Here is a 20559-nt window from a genome sequence, read left to right as displayed (position 1 = left end):
ATAGAAGCTGACAAAATGCATCTGCTCTCACCTCATCTGTTATCTGTCCACCAAACGTCACCCATGTTCCTAAAGGGAATAACAGAGAAGTGGGGTCAGAGAATTAGTACACAAACATGCAAGTAGAATAAGAACCTTTTTGTTCTTTCTGACATACTTAAACTCAATTTTTTCACACTCTGTTTAATAACACTTTCTCTCTGTATAGAGAACAGGTTTTATATTGGCCTCCCCGGTCTGTCATACTGAGTCTACAGCATGCACAAACAGTTTGTCTTGTGATCTTACCTAATCCAAGGCAGGATACCCGCAAGCCCGACTTCCCGAGGTTTCTGTCAAAACAGAGGAAAATACATTAAAACTAATGCCGCACTGAGGTGGCAGTGATTTATGATCTTTTGTCCTCAGGCGGTGGCTGTGACCAGCACAGTCTTTCAGGAATGACTGTTTGAAAAACAAAATAAACAAAAAACCCTATCGAGCTTCACTAGAGTTCTCTCATCTTTAGGTTGTTGCTGCAGTGGAGTGACAGAAGCTGGAAAGAACAAGACTTTGTATGGATCTGTAACTAGCCCGAATGAATGTGAGAGTGAATGAATAGTGGTATTGTAAAGCGCTATGAGGGGTCCCGAAAAGCGCTATATAAATGCAATCCATTATTATTATTATTATTATTATTATAACATAGTGCAGCACTGACACATGTTGAGGGGATGGCTAACGAAGCACATCAACGTATGAGCTGACAATGAGAAGGTGTTTGTGCTCACCAAAATGTCGGGGGGGGAATCAGAGACAGGAAGTGAGTATTAAGCAGTCCCACCATGACATCCACTGAAATTTCTCACAGCACACCAGGATCCCTCAGCCGCCATCTGACTAAAATCCCCTGCAGCAATGCGGAAGCTTGACTACACACAACAACTTGCTCCTAAAGCTGGCGTCTCTGAGCCAATCACAGTCCAGACAGACCCCTCTGGTTGACAATCACAGCTTTGGTTAGGTCTTTAGCTTGTGCAAGCTTTTGCTTGTGCAAGCTTTTAAAGTTTTCTAATATGCCTGTGGTTCCTCAGTATCATAACAGATTTGTTATGAGCACTGTTATATAATCATTTCACAAGGAAATCAAACCATCTCTTCTGGTCTGCAAAAACCTGACGACTACAATATTTTATTACTTCAGAGTTTTCTGATCTAAGACATTAAAAATACAAAACCAAACATGCTGCTTTTGGTCAAACACCTTCACGAGATAATCTGGCAGTGTAAAAAAGATAAAAGAAATGTGGCAGAGATGATGTAACGTGTGCAGGAGTCAACGTAAGTATGTGGGAGGCTATCTAATATATTTTTATAAGGCTGGCTGTATAGAAGAGCTGAAATGAAAAAGGGGTAGAGAGGGAGACAAAGGTGTGCATGTGTGTAGATGTGCGTTTTATATGGCTGCTTGTAACAAGTGGGACTGTGCATGCATGTGAGTGGGTGTTCTGTGAAGCACTGATAAAATTGCTGCAGTAACTAACAACACACTTTCTTCAATGTGTTCTTAACACCAAGTTCAGAAACAGAGACTAAAGCTGCTGAAACCTCATTGTTATCGTACATTATCTAAGTCAGTTACTGTACACTTGTTTAGCACATAAACAAAAACAAAACAATTAAGCTTAAGGATTTACCTTTCATGCTCACTACCATCCAACAATATTGGCTCAACTTCTGGGTCAGTAAACCAACATAGATGCTCATGGAGTCTATTTATTTCTATTCTTTGGTTTCTGAGAAAAGCTCAATTTTCTAAGCCATCAAATGTTTGGGTGAGATCAAACAACACTGAAAATTCAGTTTGTGTATTTTGCCGTTTGTGTTCCACTTGTTTCTACGAAGAGCCTCATTAAAATGATCCGTTTGGGTCAGTGAAGTCTGGCAGTCGTGTTACACTGTAAATCAGAGAGCAAGATGACATCACATATAGGAGCCTCCTGCTTTATAAACAAACAAAGTTTGTCATGAGGGAGAAGTGAGCGTGATCTAATGAGTCCATGTGTCCTAACGCTGCATCGCAGTACAAGTCTACTGTGGCAAACCACTGGAGCCCATCAACAATTAACTGCCTCTTAATTGCAAGAGTAAAACTGCCCCTCGGGACGCTGTTGTGCGGCATCACAGAGATAACCAACACCAAGAGCAGTTTCCTGACTGAAACTGTCAGTGGAGCATGTTTGCTCCAGAGTATTTAATGATTTTAGAGTTCACAACTATATTAAGAAAATGAGATGCAAAGTAAACATTTCCATCAGGTGCATTAAAGCGTATTACAAAGCAAAGTTTTCTGTCTTAACTGTCACATGAGCACGCTAAAACATGAATACTGCACAGTGGATGTGAATGTACAAAAAGAGAGGAGTAAAAGAATAACCGTTCCATCATTGTCATTGTTAGGATGTACCTTTGTCAGCACACTGTTCTCTTCAATATTTTACTGGAGTGGCCTTGAATACTGCATTGTGCATTTCGGCAACAATCCTCCACCAGGGCCTGCAGGTACGCAGGAGTCAAGTTCCTGCTGAGCCTCAGCATACATGAACCGCAGCAGTAAAGTCATCCATCTCACAGCCTCCTCAATAATGAGGGAGACAGGTACAGTACAGGACAGTAACAACACTGTAGCCACACGGACAAAGCCAGAAAGGACCCACCGAATCGGACAGATGCGAAGTATGCGCAAAGCCCAAGTGGAAAGGGGAAGGGTTTTCACTGTGTCACACTTTGTGTGATTAAACAGGGCCTGGAGTCTGTTTAGGGTTTGTTTACACACGTGTTACACAACACTTTAGCGTGATACAAAACCTGGATGAGAATGTTAATCACTGCAGATATTTTTCCTTTCAATTTATAGGTTAATTTTAAGTCAGAGAGATCTCCTGGACCACCCCTGACTCTTTTTGTTGTGTATTAATTATTTAAATAGTAATTTGCAGATTACTGACTCACTACGCAGCAACACAACAAAAATATAGCTGAAAAAAAAACATCTTCAATCACAAAACAAGCAGCAGACACTATGGCTTCCAATAGCACCATCTTATTTTGTGTGTTCATTGCATGAATTAAATAAATAAAAAGATAATTATCTGTCACGTTACTGTAGCTTTGCTTGTCAAAAGGAGTCACACATTTTCTATCTGCCAAGGCTTAAATGGGTAACTTCCCATAAATAACACAGTCCCATCTAATAATTTCCCTGAACACAAGTTTTCTAGAGGTCCCACTGGGGCAATTAATACAATTTTATACATCAATATTATTTAACATGTTATGCAGTGGCATCTATCAGCTTAAGAATTAAGCTGACACTACAGACAGAGATGTCCTGCGATACCGAGCAGGGCATGCAACCCTTAGGCCTTTTAAATTCAGATTTGATAACATCATATCAGCCATATACACTGATGAAACAAAACATTAAGTCCACCCCCTGCCTATTTGTCCTTTGTATGTAGTAAAACATCTCCTAGCTCTGCAGAAGCCTCTAAAGGTGCCCTGTGTTATCTGGCAACCAAGATGCAGATGCAGACCCAAGTCCTGTAAGTTGTGCTTTGTAAATGCCACAGATTTGATTTGTTCCAGCACATCCTGCAACACTGTGGTGCCAGTTTATGGGTTATCCTGCTCAGACTAAGACTAAGTCCTGTACTGTTTCGCCTTCATGAGATACAGAATATTACAAAACATACTATGAAAACAAGCTGTACTCTTACCCAATAATACATCTGCTCACACTGCTCACCACTGTTAGAGCTGATCTAAGGTGGGAAAATTACATAACAAAATCAAAGGGAAAACTTGGGTGAGCAAAAAGTAGAGCTGGTGGCATCCAATATCAGAAATTAATCTCAGCAGAATCTCCAGATTCAATGCACAACGATTTCTCACACAGCTATGATGCTACAGGGAGTGCAGAATTATTAGGCAAATGAGTATTTTGTCCACATCATCCTCTTCATGCATGTTGTCTTACTCCAAGCTGTATAGGCTTGAAAGCCTACTACCAATTAAGCATATTAGGTGATGTGCATCTCTGTAATGAGAAGGGGTGTGGTCTAATGACATCAACACCCTATATCAGGTGTGCATAATTATTAGGCAACGTCCTTTCCTTTGGCAAAATGGGTCAAAAGAAGGACTTGACAGGCTCAGAAAAGTCATAAATAGTGAGATATCTTGCAGAGGGATGCAGCAGTCTCAAAATTGCAAAGCTTCTGAAGCGTGATCATCGAACAATCAAGCGTTTCATTCAAAATAGTCAACAGGGTCGCAAGAAGCGTGTGGAAAAACCAAGGCGCAAAATAACTGCCCATGAACTGAGAAAAGTCAAGCGTGCAGCTGCCAAGATGCCACTTGCCACCAGTTTGGCCATATTTCAGAGCTGCAACATCACTGGAGTGCCCAAAAGCACAAGGTGTGCAATACTCAGAGACATGGCCAAGGTAAGAAAGGCTGAAAGACGACCACCACTGAACAAGACACACAAGCTGAAACGTCAAGACTGGGCCAAGAAATATCTCAAGACTGGTTTTTCTAAGGTTTTATGGACTGATGAAATGAGAGTGAGTCTTGATGGGCCAGATGGATGGGCCCGTGGCTGGATTGGTAAAGGGCAGAGAGCTCCAGTCCGACTCAGACGCCAGCAATGTGGAGGTGGAGTACTGGTTTGGGCTGGTATCATCAAAGATGAGCTTGTGGGGCCTTTTCGGGTTGAGGATGGAGTCAAGCTCAACTCCCAGTCCTACTGCCAGTTTCTGGAAGACACCTTCTTCAAGCAGTGGTACAGGAAGAAGTCTGCATCCTTCAAGAAAAACATGATTTTCATGCAGGACAATGCTCCATCACACGCGTCCAAGTACTCCACAGCGTGGCTGGCAAGAAAGGGTATAAAAGAAGAAAAACTAATGACATGGCCTCCTTGTTCACCTGATCTGAACCCCATTGAGAACCTGTGGTCCATCATCAAATGTGAGATTTACAAGGAGGGAAAACAGTACACCTCTCTGAACAGTGTCTGGGAGGCTGTGGTTGCTGCTGCACGCAATGTTGATGGTGAACAGATCAAAACACTGACAGAATCCATGGATGGCAGGCTTTTGAGTGTCCTTGCAAAGAAAGGTGGCTATATTGGTCGCTGATTTGTTTTTGTTTTGTTTTTGAATGTCAGAAATGTATATTTGTGAATGTGGAGATGTTATATTGGTTTCACTGGTAAAAATAAATAATTGAAATGGGTATATATTTGTTTTTTGTTAAGTTGCCTAATAATTATGCACAGTAATAGTCACCTGCACACACAGATATCCCCCTAAAATAGCTAAAACTAAAGACAAACTAAAAACTACTTCCAAAAACATTCAGCTTTGATATTAATGAGTTTTTTGGGTTCATTGAGAACATGGTTGTTGTTCAATAATAAAATTATTCCTCAAAAATACAACTTGCCTAATAATTCTGCACTCCCTGTAGCTAGTTTTTTTTCTGCCTTATTAAGAGTGTCTTTGCAGTATTTTTCTTGTTTACGTTGGCTAAACAGCCCCCTACCAACAAGAAAGAAAAAAGCTGTGCTATTTTTGGCCCTCTCCACTGCTCACTGTTTTTATGTGCGTATGTGTATGCATCCCATTTGCCCTCCACAAAGCAGTCAAACTATGTGAAACACTTGATCCCAGATTAGTTCTGCTAAACCCAGTTAGCCAGGAGACCATTTACCAATTAAATCAGCAAGAGATCAGGCAGAGAACTCCACTGCCTTAAAAGAAACTGATCAAAAACACAATTCTCAAGATTTGAGTTGTTAATGAGCTCTACATATTGATGTACTGATATGATAATGTGGTACAACACATACAATTCTTATTTAATGCATGGATCCTACTGTAACTGTGTGCTTTAGATTTACTAGCATAGTTGAGAGTGATGAATGAGGAAACAAGGTCACAGAGCTGCAAAGATTAATGTGTTGAGAGCTATGCCAACTGAGTAGAACTATTAATACAACCTCATCTGTGGCTTCAACTTCAAAAGAAAGCACACACTGAATGCCACCAGCTCGCACTGGCTGCAGGTGGTTTTTCTCCTCCATTCAAGTCTATGTGACAATTGGAGGGAGGAAGGGGGGGGCTTTAAGGGCACTCATTACGCTCATTTGCAACTGCATATTTTTATTCATGGATTCCACTAGTCTACTAGTGTAGATTTGCATGACTCACACTTGTAACTACGTGTATTTATTAAGGTAGTGTTATCCACCTTCAATAATACGCACTGTCTGGGCCCAATTATTACTGCTGCTGCTGAGAGACACACCAATGAACTGTAACAGTCAAAACAACAAAGAATAACAAATGCTTTAACCTACCAAGTATGTTGGCCATAAGTGGACCTTTTTTAAAAAAAAAAAAAAAAAAAAAAAAACTCTTACCGTAACTCATTCATTTCCCTTTCTATACATGTAAAATGGCTCTCCCTCATCTACTTCACCACTAGGCGAGACGTGGAGATAACCTTGTCGTCTGCAAATACAATTGGAGGATGAGGATGGTGCAAGGTAGCCAAACCTTTGTTTGTGTCGCAATTGTGTGCAAGAAACATCTAAGTCAAAACTGTCATATGCAGAGATGCTAACATAGCAAACTATCGCAAACCTGAGCAACCTTATCCAATTCAGGGTTCCTAGATCTCACAGGGTGAGAGTCAGGATACACCCTGGACGGGTTGCCAGTCTGTTGCAGGCCCAACAGATACAGAGAAGCATTCACCCTCATACATACGGCCAATTTAGAATCATCAGTCAAACCATATCTTTGGAGGAAGCTAGAGTAACTGGAGAAAACCCATAACCTGTTATGCAGCACTGTTAACCACTGCACTACAGTGGTTTCGCTTGCACGTGCAGGTAATAAACAAAGAGAGGAACAGGATGGAGGACTTTGGTTTGCCAAAAAATTTACACTACCATTATCTGCTTTGTATGAGCTGAAGTATACAGCATGTTAAGCCTAATTATCAAATTACCTCAGGATTCACCTTACTGGTATGAAACATGAAAATGTTCAGTCCTTTGTTGTGCACTTCCTACACCCTGAGGATTTGTTCATTGCTGCTAGCAGGATGACCTTTCTTGGAACAAAACAAAAAAAACAAAACATAGTGTTGCTCCAGAAAAAAGCCAAAGATGGATTTGTGAGGGAGAGTTTTGACTGCAGGCGAGTGGATTAAAAAAATAAAAAAATAAATAAACATAAATATTCTGACATTTTAGCCAATATGCTAAATCTATTTTTGATCTAAAAGAAAAATGAGAAAATCAACATCAAACTTCTCATAGGTGTCTCTTATAATGAAGCTAAAAAGCTTAGCACAGCACTCAATTTCCCCACGCTCTCTAAAAGCATGCACATTTTTTAAATATAGGCACCATGAAGCAGACAACAGTAGAGATCTACGTTACAAATCTCAATCTTTGACCTATCACTCCATCACGTAACTTTTTAATAACCACCTTACTGTAAGCATATCCTTCCATCTACATGCAAAACACATATACAACAGGTCAGGATAGACGTCCCAGCTAAATATGAATTTAAGTCTTCATACAACAGTACAATGAGTGGTGCAATACTTGAGTATTTACTATCCATGCGTGTGGCCAAGGCAAAATTAGTGTGTTCTCAAGAAAATAAAAGAAGATTTATGACATTAACTGCAACCAACACGGGGTTTCCTCCAACTGTCAAAAATGCAATTTGTTTTTAGGTTGAAGTTGCAATTTTATTATATTATGCCATTTTTATGGAGTTAACTTCCTTTGTTGAATGTATTCTGTTTAACACTGTATTCTGTTTGCTTGTAGTGCCGTGTTTGTCAGCAGCCTGAGAAGATGTCAAATTTGATTTAATATTGTGCATAGAAAACATCTACACACCACAGCCAAAAACACAGAGCCAGTGGCAGTGAAGCACTTTAAGACAGCTGTCAATGGCAGTTTATTTTCTTCTTGGACCTAAACAGATTGTTGGCTCAGAGGGTTTTCCCAAGGCTGAATTTGTTTTCATCCAACTCAGGCATTTTCAGAGGTTCTTGTCTGGGGATAAATCTGCCCGTGCCTACAGGAATGGAAACTCTTCATATCATATCATACTAAGCTGTACTCAGAACCAATATTGGTCTGATACCAGCTGCGATTCTGGGATTAGATATCAGTGAAGAAAAAGCATAATCCAAAACAACCCATTATCCCAAATTACAGCATAGCGTAGACGAGTAACAAAAGTCTCTTTAATCACAGCTGATCCTTGGAAAAAGTTGCCATGATTGGTTTCACAGCTGATATGTGAGCTCAGTCATTGACAAATGCATTATTAACAGATTCGTTGTTTAAGAGAGGGGAAACAATGGTATTAGGTATCACCAGATACTCAAGTGTAGCAGTATCGGCCTTTGAGCCATCCCCGAATTTAACATTTTAACATTTGTTAAAAGTAATAACTTCTCAACTTAACCTAAGATTAAATCACAAACACACCTACAACAATTATTTGATAAATCGATGATTAAAAGATGTCTCACAGACAATCGGTCCCGTTTTGAGAACTAAAAGCCGAAATTCTGTTGTTGCAGCTACAACACTGTTTCTCGAGGAGTTGAAACGTGTAAATGCAAATTCAGCTGGCACTGCATTAAAACTGACAACCTGCATTGGAAATCACTACTTTGGCTCAGGAATCACTCTGAAACCCATTATCTGTGAACAAAGTTTGTCAATGTGTCATCAAATGCAAAACTCAACAGGTGGAAAGCATTTGATCAAAATATTATTATTTGCTTTAAATTATGTATTCTAACTATAATGCATAGTTCAAAAACAGCAACCATTAATGAGCAGGGGTTCATTAATGCATTTGGCATAGTGAACTTGAACATCTGTGAAGGCACCAACAATGCTGAATGACATACATTTTGGAGCTATAAGTGTTTCAACAACAACTTGTGGACAAATGAATCTGGGTGCCAAACTGGCCTGTAACCCACAGTAATTTTTTCAAACATTATAACATACGGTGCTTAACAAATTTATTAGACCACCACTCATTTAACACACAATTAACAGTAATACAGTGACCAAAATCACTTTTTATGTTTCTGTAATGGTTAATCTACCAGTATGCACAAGGTCTTCAACTTTAAATTACATCTTTAATGCTAAAATATAATTATTGTTGTTATCCAAGAATTTTCACATTTACCATTTTCCATAAGAGCAAGAGGGGAAAAAAAGGAAAAACAATATGTTTTAATTAGGATGCCAAATTGCATTCATTTCCTTGCATTCCTGAACAGAAACATTAATTTTAGAGGTTTTCTGACTTCTCAGAGAAATCAAACATGAATAAAGTTTGACATTTAATTAATAAATAATTACATAATTTGTAGTTTTAAACAAGTCAAAGGAGCTTGCAAAGAAAAGCGTCTGGACTTCTTTAAGTTGCTTGAAGACGTTTCACCTCTCATCCGAGAAGCTTCTTCAGTTCTAAGGTCAAATGGTGGAGAGTCCCAGATATAAACCTAGTGGGAGTGACCCCCCACAGAGGGACAAAAGGACCCCCTGATGAGATCCCTTCCCAGACGCCTTAACGCCCTCTCACATCCTGGGCCATCTGACCTCAGGAATTCGCATGATAAGGTGGGGCCAGGTTTCACAGTGAACACACCGAAACTCTGGCTGATTGGGACCCACGCCCAGTTTCCCACCTTGGCTCAGGCGATTAGAGGATCATCAGGGGGTCCTTTTGTCCCTCTGTGGGGGGGTCACTCCCACTAGGTTTATATCTGGGACTCTCCACCATTTGACCTTAGAACTGAAGAAGCTTCTCGGATGAGAGGTGAAACGTCTTCAAGCAACTTAAAGAAGTCCAGACGCTTTTCTTTGCAAGCTCCTTTGACTACGATGACCTGGATGACTGAGAACCTTCACAGACATAGTTTTAAACAAGTTTTTGAACAAGCAGAATAAACATCTGTATTCCAAAAATTAGCACACAGTTCTAATCAGTTTCCACACAAGAGGAAGTCAAACTGTGCCACAAATGTTTTTTTCTGAAGTGTGCCACTGACATCTGACTCAAAGTGAGCATATAAAGATAAATATGATGGTTTTCTTTGTAACAATGGCTCATTTTTTAAATTTCACTTGTATAGCTTAGACGTCTATGACTGTAAACTGAATATGTTCGGGTTTTAAATGTGGAAAACTGACATATTTTTCACAAATTTGACATTTTACAGAAGCAAAAGAGATGAATCATTAATGTAAACAAATGACTGTCAAACTGTAATCAGAGGTTTTAAAAACAGGCTGGTAAAAGATGTTGCTGATAAGAAGGAGATTACACTGGGTGCTGTGTCAATTAGGAGCAGGCACATACCATCTGGCTAATTAAAAAAAAAAAAATGTTGAGGTTAAATATTCATAATACACATGACTAAGCATCATGCTGGGTAAGCTAAAGCTCTAGCCTTGTGCTGTACTGGATCCTCATATTTGAAATACTTTTGTTTGGTTGTTGTTTTTTTTTTTTTACATATTACATAAGATGCAGTTCAAATGTTTCTAATCCAGAACACGAGATTAAATGCCGTTTCACTGCCACGGCAAGTCCGTTGATTTTTAATTTGGAAATATAAACCGTCTCCTTACTGCATCCACACTAACAGCCAGCTATGGAAGCTAATCTATAATCTTAAAAACACTATGTACATACTGAATATAATCACACTTTTTACTAAATCTGTATTATACTATGCCCTACAGTTATGCTTAACCTTTCAGGCGAAGAATACAATGAAAGGAGTTATAAAAATCACTGCAAACATACTTCAGGAAACAGTAGAAGACATCCACACTTTAATGCTAATCTATTCTGTTGCACACTACCTCTTCTTGGCAGTGTAAACCAGAATTAATAAATCTAAGCTATTTCTAGTGCATTTATGAAAATAACATGCAGAGAAAATGAGTGGAGCTAGGACACGCACACAGAGGCTCTAATTAAACTCTATCAGTGAGGCAAATAAAGAGCAGCTTGCATGAAGACACGCTTACAGATACATAGGCTAAATATCTTACAACAAACCCCCCACCGCCCAAGCTTACTCACTCTCCTGTGCACCGATACAGTCAAAACCTTGGTACATACACTGAAATGTGAGAGTACATCAATAAATGAACCATGCCACTCTTTGGCAGTTTCTCCCCACATGCCCAGAGCAAACAGATGGCGAATGTTCTGTACACATTTAAGATGGTACCTAAGTGGCTACTGTGGCCTCGAATCTGTACTGTGGATTATGCTTAGTATTTACTTCAGAGTAGCCAAACTGTACTGCTGCATGTTTGTTCTGTTCAACCACCACGGCTTATTTATGATTCATATTTTAAGGGGGAGTGCAGGCTGTGGAAAGCTGGTTCCCTGATGACGAGAGCCCTCAGAAGGCAGGAAAACGTCCCAGCAGGCTCCCACACTCACGACGCCCCAAATCTCACACCCACAGCTTTTGTCACCCGAGCCGTAGCGATGCATGGTGTGGTATTTGTGTAGTGAAATAGTGAAAAAAAGAAACACTCATACTCATTATTCTTAAAAACAAAAAACAAATCCTTACACAGACTAAAATGTTGCCAGAAACGAGCACCGCGGATGCATCTTCAATCTTACAGTCACAGCTAATAACATTAAAGCTGTATGGTGATAATTAGTGTGTAAATGTTTCATTTTCAGAACTCGGAAAATTGACACTCGACTCACATTTCGCTTTTTGTAACAGTATCTCTGCCATCTGCTACATTAAGTGACTTCAAGGTGCACTAAACAAAGACACCCCCAGGCTTCCAGGCTCCAAGCTTTTTCTTTTTTCCATTATCGATAATGACAATTTCACACAACGCAATTGTGGGATTTAAATGCCATTCGCTTACACAACACTGCCAGTAGTTATTTACTTTGGCTGGGATTCACTGTCAACTTTACAACTAAAAGTGGACCTCCAGACGTGCGAGGAATCCTACTGACAGTTTGGGCTAAGGCGAATTACTTGTAGATTTACACCAGGGGAGGAGATGAGTCAGCTCTGATTTACATGGCCTATGCAGTAAACGACACCGAGTGCAACACAGCATAAGTGTTTTGTAGCTGATGCGGACTGTGGCAAAGAACAAAGAGCATGCTTAGAAATATATCTCTCTAGAGCGCAACGGTTTAAGATGAATTCTTACAGTTTGACTGCACAAAGCACAAAAATGGCAGCCCAGCGGAAAAGCGATACGTTCAGAAACCTATTTACATCAGCATTACTTTGCAGCAGTTTATTTGCAACACAGTGGGATGTAAAACTATCTCTTTTGAAGGCGAGTCAGCCAGGGTTTGGGTGACTGAGTGAGGAGCTGATAGTGGACTGTGAATGGCAGGGATCTTATGGGATTGACTCTCCACCTGCACTGCCTGCCCAGTCTCACAGATATTCTTCCATTCCTCGAGAAGAACTACTTTACATAATCACAAGCCATTTTGTGTGCGTCATTAATTCAGTCCTGACTGAAGGCATTTAATCATTCCTTAGAAGAGGTGCAGGCTCTCACAGTCCCGCCTGATTATTTTAACCAGACAGACAAAGTGTCTCATTTCAGAACTAGAGGCAGCACAATAAAACCGCTGCAATCCCTCCATCCCGGAGGAAGGAGACGCTCACTTTGATGATTTTCTTGGCCTTGTGGGGAGAGGTCACTCCTCAACCTGCATCCCTGCCCACAAACAAATACCGTCTTGGTCCAAAGTTGCCATTCAAGGAAACGAGAGGACAGCATGCAAATGAAGCTAATGTGAATTTCACACTGCTATTCTGCAGTGAGGATACTCGGGGAAGTTTTCTTGGGTGGATAAGGCAGCTTTAACTGTATTCTTTTTGGGCCACAGTTATAAAACCACCAACCTCTTCAGCTGTCAAATCAGCATAATGAAAAATTCAATCTTCCTTTAACAGAGAGGAGAAAATGCTTAAGGATAAAAAGCAAAATGCAAGGCCATGTTAAAGGGCTTGCAAGCTTCACCTCCAAGAGGCATGTTTCAAAGTGACATGAGCACAGATCACTCCAGCCAACTGTACTTCCTCGTGGGCAAAGGGCCTACACCAGCATTAACCTTAGCAATCTCCCTTTCTTGCTTTCACTCTCTTCCTTCCTTCCCTTTCAGTCGCATCTCTTCAAAACAAAACCACAAACACTATGCTGTAGCCTCAGTCCATGATTCTTTGAGCCTCATGCTACATTTAGACCTGCATTACCTTCAGTTTACATCAGATATGGGTCTGGTTCACAAACACCGAGCCTGTTATGTAGTTTGGACTACAATGAGGAAGACAAGAACACAAACAGCCACTGGCCCCCTGAGCTGAAAATGATTTTACTCATTCACTGTCATTAGCCTCAATAATGACGCCAAGACGACGAGGCTGCCGCTAGCAAATTAGATGCAGAGGATTGTGATGTGGCTTCTGAAAACAGTACTGAGGATAGATGTGTTGCCTCCAAACAGCTCTCCATGTTGTCAGTCAACAATCACACTTCACATTTCTTAATGAAAATGTAAACTGACTGACACAACATTACCTTCAGTTTTTCTTGCCTTTAGATTTGAGCTTCAAGATGTTATTATACTAATAAAATGATCAGAATTGAAAAATATGTTCTTGATAGGGTATTGTTTACTTTCCTATATTGTCCTGCAAAAATCAAACATCCACGTATCGTATCAAACGTGGCTTGAGTCAAAAAAAGTATTTGACTAAATTTTTAATCACTGTACCTAAAAAAAAAAAACATTTAAAAAGAGAAAGTATACCTTAGCAACACAAGACTACAAACATGAAGAAAGTACATTAGTCGGTGCTTATATATAGCAGACAACAGCAACTTGCTATTTAAAATGGATAAAATGTTTCTTTAAATTTTCATACGGCTCTTAAATTTTCTTGCTTTTTCTTGCAGGCCTTTTAAATAAGCTTATCAACCTTTGATCATCTTTGAGTCACATGTGGGAAAATATACAGAGAGAGTCATTACTGAAAAATAAGACTGAATCAACTGTCCTATGCAAAGTGGATCCACTGCATTAATGACCAGATTGCTGCAGTACATGATGCGCTGCACCTCACGGTGCTGAAAAGAAAGGTGAACTGCTTTTTCTCACTGATGCATGCAGAATTCTTTGTTCTGTACTATGGTTCAATTTGCCATTCACTCTTTTACCCTCAGTGCTTCAATATGCATTTAAAGCAATTCCACATTTACTATTATTCTGCTGCTTTTTCAGCCCTTTTGTCAAAGCTGGACTAATCTGAACGTTTCACTGCACATGTAGAACACATTTGCATTTTAATTTAAAGGCATTTCCAAAGGAAAACCTTTGCTTAAATGGTAAGTATGTCCTGTGTTAGATAACAAACAGTCATCAGTCTTCATGTCCACTACACGGGTTAAATAATTTGCCTTAAGTGATAGAAGAAGCTATTTTACCAGCACATAATCAGTAATCAGCTGTCTGGGGAGGTGGAATAAAATTCAATGCAGTATTTTATTAACATTTATAATGTTGCAGGCAGAACCTAAAGTGCAACGTGTTAATATTTTTCAATGATGTCAATGGCAATTTCCATTAGCATGCTCTTTCCATAACAATTGACAACTGGCATCAGTTTATTTAGTTGTGAATTGAAATACAATCAACCTAGTTACACCAAGTTAAAAGCAATCTGCAGTGATATTTATGGAACTACCATATTATTGTTTTAAGTAGTTTTAAGTATTAAGTAGTGCACTAGAGATAATACTAGAAAGTACTAGTAATTAACTACGTATTCCAGTATATCTTAAATAGAAATAAAATCAGTTAAAACTACAATCTTTCTTCATTGCTCAATAGTTAAAGTTTTGGGTAAATTTAAATAACTGATTTTGATAACTTACTCATGGCAGGTGTCATCAATCGGAAAGGAATAACAAAAACAAATTAGCACATCAAGGGGGAAAACAATACATCCATTTTTGGTGAAGTAGTCTTGGTGGAGTCACAGAATTTGACAGCCACCACCATTCAAAATCTGCTTTGATTGGATGTGGCAATTTAAATGCTGAATGTCTTGAAGTTTTGGTATTTAGCCAGATGCAAATCTGTTAAGACATGCCCTACCTATACTTCATGCCAGTCTTCACACTTTGCTCGCTGGAGGAAGGCACACTCTGCACAGAGAGTTGTCCAAGACTCCGAGCCACCATCGCCACTGCTCTGAACTTGCTGCGGGTGCCTGTGCTGGGGCTGTTGGCATTCTGTCGATTTAGCCGGTCCTCCGTGTTGCGGCTTACCCCTCCACGATGATCCGTGCACACTAATGACACCTGCATTCTGGCTTCTGGCCGACTGTCCCAACTGCAGATTCCTTAATTAAACTCTCCTCTTTATGAATAAGGAGAGGAAAACACCAAGAGGTGCAGAGCCCAAGGATCCTCTTGGGAATGTGAGACTGTTCACTCACAAGAATCGAGCTTCACACTGCGCCTCTGCAAGAAATCACTGCCCAGTCTCTAGAGTGACTGTCCAGCACAAAATGTTGCAGAAAAAACAAAAACAAAAGGTACAAGAGGTGGGAGGGCAAAGGAAATGTGTGAAAATGGTGATGGATTGCTGATCAGGTGAAAATAAAGTCCTGGCAAACGAAGTCCAAATTCAAGCAAAACATTATAGAAACCTGCAGTCACTGCAGACTTTAGACATGAAACTCAAGTCTGACACAATGCAGTGGATAAAGCAACAACTTCTTTTAAAGTAATAATAAAATTAACAAAAAAAAGAAAAAAGAAAAACGCTGATTCTCCACTAAGTTTTTCCTCGATTGTCTCGGGTGTCTTCTTCTTGCTTTTTCTATTAATCAGAAGCTTGCAGGCAGATTCAGAGTCTTGGAATTTCCTTTTTAAAACTGAGCTTAGTGCTAGAGATTGCACCTCTTGGTGCCAAGCTTTAAGAGTAGCAACGCGTAGATCCACACAGAGAGATTGAAAGAATAAAACACGACACACAGATCCAGGAGGTTTTCATCTCTCCTTCTAGGTCCGCCTCGGCAATTACGCTGGCTGATGCATATTCGACTCAATACTACTGCATGTTAGTAAAAGGGCAACCTCATATTCACCTCTCACTGTTGCCTGGATTAAACTTACATCTGTATGCCCTGTGCTGAGCATAAAGCAGCACGGTGCACACAGGAGAGAGATGGAAGGGGAGAGAGAGAGTGAGAGAGCGAGAGAGAGAGCGAGAGAGAGAGCGAGGGGGGGTGGGGGCTGTGGTGGGAGGGATATGAAGAGAAGCTAAGAGGAGGAATATTCAGAGAGCCACGGCAGCGTGAGAGAGCAATGCACTGAAATCTTGTGTGTTTACAGCAGCTCTACAAAGACAGGGTGGTGCATTTTTGTGCTCCTCTCTATCTGTCGTCTGTTGCCCTGCAGTGTGATTTCATTTAGTTATTCTGTCAGGAGAAAAAAAGGAAGGATGAATGCTCAAGACTGTGCATTGCCTATGGCCCCAGAAAAGGGGTTTCTCACGTGGGTCTGTTCAACTGCCCATGAAACATTCATTATGCAACTTTATCTATGACAATATAAGACGGGCATGTGACGCACATAGCCGTGTACTGCTGTAAATTCAGCTTGATCAAGAATGAACTGATTAAGTACAACAAAACGTCATCAATTCATCTATATTCACCACGTATTAGAAACTGATCTGATTAACAGTAACAGGCACACTCAGGTGAACGGAGGAGGAACATGCAAGAGTGAACAGTAGAAACACGATAATGGTTGCAGGTTGAAAAGTAAACAGCACATTGACTGCAGCTTGGTGAGACAGTAGATGAGAAGCACACTCTCAGTAATATAATACTGAAGCTTATCTGAGTGGATCAGCGAGTGTGCCAAGGAGATAATTAAAAGAGATGCCATCAGTAGCAGACACGTATAGTAAAGCAGTCAACGAAGAAACCCTCCATCAAAGGAATCCAGCAAACAGGCTGCTGCTAACTGACAGCTCTATTCTTAGATTGGCGACCTTTTGGTCTACTAGACTTAAATAGAGCCCTGAGGGGGAAAAGGTGGTCTAATTGAACTGAAATCTGATTTGAGTTTCACACTGTGGACAGAAAGCAGAGAAAACAAGCAACAAATGACCTTCTGTGAATGCTCCTTCCTGCCACAAAGACAGTGAGAAGTATAGAGGGACCTTCTAGTGACAAAATACTAATCATACTCAATGTCAGGGTGACAGGGAAGAGATTTGGGGACATCCCCTTCACCATCAATGTCTGCTCATTTTTAACAGAGCAGATGAATACACCAAGACACCGCTTTAGCACAGGGTATGGTTTATGCATTTGCCACCACTGTGGTAGAAACATGATGCCACAATCCACGCTGCTCTACTCCAGGACTCCCAAGAGTTGTGACATGTGGAAGGTACTGACAATTGGGAAAGGCCGGGAACACGAGCTTACGCTGTCAGACACAGTCTCTTCATAATATACATCCTCCCTCTAGGTACCATCTTCCGCAAATTTGATCTTCAGTTTCACTGTTTTGCTGATGACACCCAGTTATATCTCTCTTGCAAACCTGATTCCTCCCTCCCACCTTCCTCCCTGTCAGAATGTCTATCCGAGTCAAAATCCTGGTTTACCTCTAATTTTCTAAAGCTCAGTGAGGATAAAACTGAGAGCCTCCTTATTGGCACCAAATCCAACCTTCTGAAGGCGAACCATTTCTCACTCACCATCGATAACTCCACAGTTTTCCCTTCTCCTCAGGCTAAGAGCCTTGGTGTCATCCTAGACAGTTCACTTTCCTATAAATCTCACATCAATAATCTCACCCGTTCTGCCTACTTCCATCTACGTAACATTAACAGATTGCTTCCTTCTCTTTCCACCCAGTCTACGTCCATTTTTGTCCATAGTCTTGTTACCTGTATTGACTACAGCAATTCTCTTTTGCATGGTCTCCCCCAAAAATCCCTCCATAAGCTCCAACTGGTTCAGAACTTCACTGGCTCCCTGTGAAATTCCAGATAATTTTCAAACTTCTTCTGCTCACCTTCAAGGCCATTCATAACCTGGCTCCTCCTTACCTTTCTGACCTGTTAACCACTACCTGTTCTGCCCGTTCACTTCGATCTTCTTCTTCTATCCAGCTTGCTGTACCTTCCTTCCGCCTCACCACCATGGGAAGCAGAGCTTTCAGCTGCTCTGCTCCCAGGCTGTGGAGTGGAACTCTCTGCCCCCAGAAATAAGAAACATTGGTTCTCTCTCAGTTTAAATCCCAACTCAAAACTCATCTGTTCAAATCTGCATATTCACTGTGAATCCACTGTTTGTTAATTTTATCTTGTGCTTTTGTTTTATTGTTCTTATTCTGCCATTGTTTTACTAAGTGTTTTATCCTATTGTAAAGTATCCTTGGGTGACTTGAAAGATGCTCATAAATAAAATTTATTATTATTATTATTATCATCATCATCATCATCATCATCATCATCATCATCATCATCATCATCATCATCATCATCATCCTTTACATGTACACTGAACCTTGACTAAACTCCCAGAGTCACAGGAAGTTAGTGGGAACACTTTACTTATTCAATTCTAGAAATCCACATGTTTTTTAAAAGGAATCAATATAATCCTCTATAATCATATTTATCTTACTGCACCTCCTGCCAGTTTCTGCAGACTGCCCAACTCCCACCACCAAAACTACACTGCAACTTTCAATGTTCATTTTAAGAGACCTGTAAGATGTCTAAACTAAAAATGACACCACACACACCAACGCTTTCTAATTAACAAATACAACAGGATCTACGAACCGTTACAAAAATACACCAACAAAAAATATGTTCAATCCAATAAATCACGCCTGTCACATTTACTATGATTTAATAATTCGCCACAGGCACATCTGCCAACTTTCTTGAGACTGGCAGTATGTGTTTTATTCCTTCTGACTATATCTGGAAAACAAAAAAAGGACCAAAAGCCCAGAGAGAAGGAGAAGAGAAAAAGAAATCATTAACTATGACTGACACCTAATCACTGCATGATGACATGACTGTTCTCTTTAAGAAATGTTAGCAGGCATTGCTGTGAGCATGCCTGACAGATATTTTAGGAGTATACACCTACTGCTGCCAAGTGAAGAGCTGATAAGTAAATCCTTTCTTCAGAAAAAAAAAAAAAAAAAAGACTTCCTAGTTCCACTTTTTCAACATGCAACACTTCTGCAGCAGAGTCAAGACAATGCCAAAGGGGAAGACTTCATCAGTTACTCATAACTTAATAAACCACCTCAGTGTTTAATTCATTACTCAAGTTTTCACTTGATGACGCATCAAATTGCACTGCAGTGGTCACACTGCCTACTGGCTTGGTAATGAACTCCGAGTCAAAGTCATTTTGAACAAATGTGTGCACTTTCAGGATCTCCTGCAGTCTTTCATGCACACTTTCATCGGGGTTCTTTTCCCAGCACCATTATCGAGCAAAAACTGGCCTGAGCATTAACTGCTTTGTACTCATTCATCACAGAGAACATTTGTAATGAATTAACTTCTACTCATTGTTTGTTGCAAGATAAATCAGTCGTGACAGATGATGTACTAAAAATAAGTAACTCTAATCTTCACATAATGCCTTAGAGTGTGGCTGTTAAATTGCTAATTAGTGACAATATGTTTAGGAGGAACACAGTAGGGTGGCTCCAACCGTGTTAAACTGTTCTGCAGGAGTAAAGAGCTACTTTTGGATTAATGCTTAAAGGAAACAACCAAACAACACCTGAAAACCTTTGAAGTTCCTACTGTTAGATCTGGACTCAGTAGTTGGTTGTTAGTTAGCAGTGCTGAGCAAATCTTATTACAGTGCCCTTTCTTGTGTGGGGGCCTTAATCTCCTCGCTTTGATTAAGTGACTGATTTGAGGATATCAAAAAAAGAAAAAAAAGAAAATCTACTGAGCGTCTAAAATATCACAGTGAGTGAATGCAGAGGACTGCTACGGCCCTCATTCAGTATGTGGGGGAGGAAGAGGAGAGATAAGCTGAATGTTCAGAGCAGAACATGTGTGCTTCCCTGATCACGACTGCAGTCGACTAAAATTCGCCAAAACCAATAACAGCACCTTTTTTCAGGCGAGAGACGACAAAGAAAACAAAAGATTGAAGAACAACATTCAGTTTCAAATTTACCATGTAACAGCTGCAAATACACACAAACGGCTATGAAAATGTATTCCACTTCTTACAGTCTTACGTCCTTTATTACTAAAACTTGGAAAAAGACCACACACACACACACACACACACACACACACACACACACACACACACACACACACACACACACACACACACACACACACA

At 40.2% G+C, this 20559-nt stretch overlaps 1 protein-coding gene across 2 annotated transcripts in view; it reads right to left on the bottom strand.

Moving 5' to 3' along the window:
- kcnab2a (potassium voltage-gated channel subfamily A regulatory beta subunit 2a) overlaps positions 1–20559 on the bottom strand; it is an 85544-nt gene that overhangs the window by 20803 nt on the left and 44182 nt on the right. Inside the window, exons 1-3 of one of the 2 annotated variants that reach the window (XM_005724642.1) lie at positions 15288–16337; positions 289–332; positions 32–69 (exon numbers count right to left, since the gene is read on the bottom strand). In XM_005724642.1, coding sequence (XP_005724699.1) covers positions 32–69; positions 289–332; positions 15288–15499 — 294 coding nt within the window. In that variant the 5' untranslated portion in view covers positions 15500–16337. Of the gene's footprint in view, positions 1–31; positions 70–288; positions 333–15287; positions 16338–20559 lie in introns of those variants that run through there. The other variant, XM_013908596.1, reaches the window with a different exon arrangement.

The sequence above is a fragment of the Pundamilia nyererei genome, unplaced genomic scaffold, assembly GCF_000239375.1.
Source record: "Pundamilia nyererei isolate P.nyererei 1_Seehausen unplaced genomic scaffold, PunNye1.0 scaffold00012, whole genome shotgun sequence".
NCBI classification, from domain to species: Eukaryota; Metazoa; Chordata; class Actinopteri; order Cichliformes; family Cichlidae; genus Pundamilia; species Pundamilia nyererei.
Note: the sequence above shows the minus strand (reverse complement) of the source record. Positions and strands in the feature narration are given on the sequence as shown.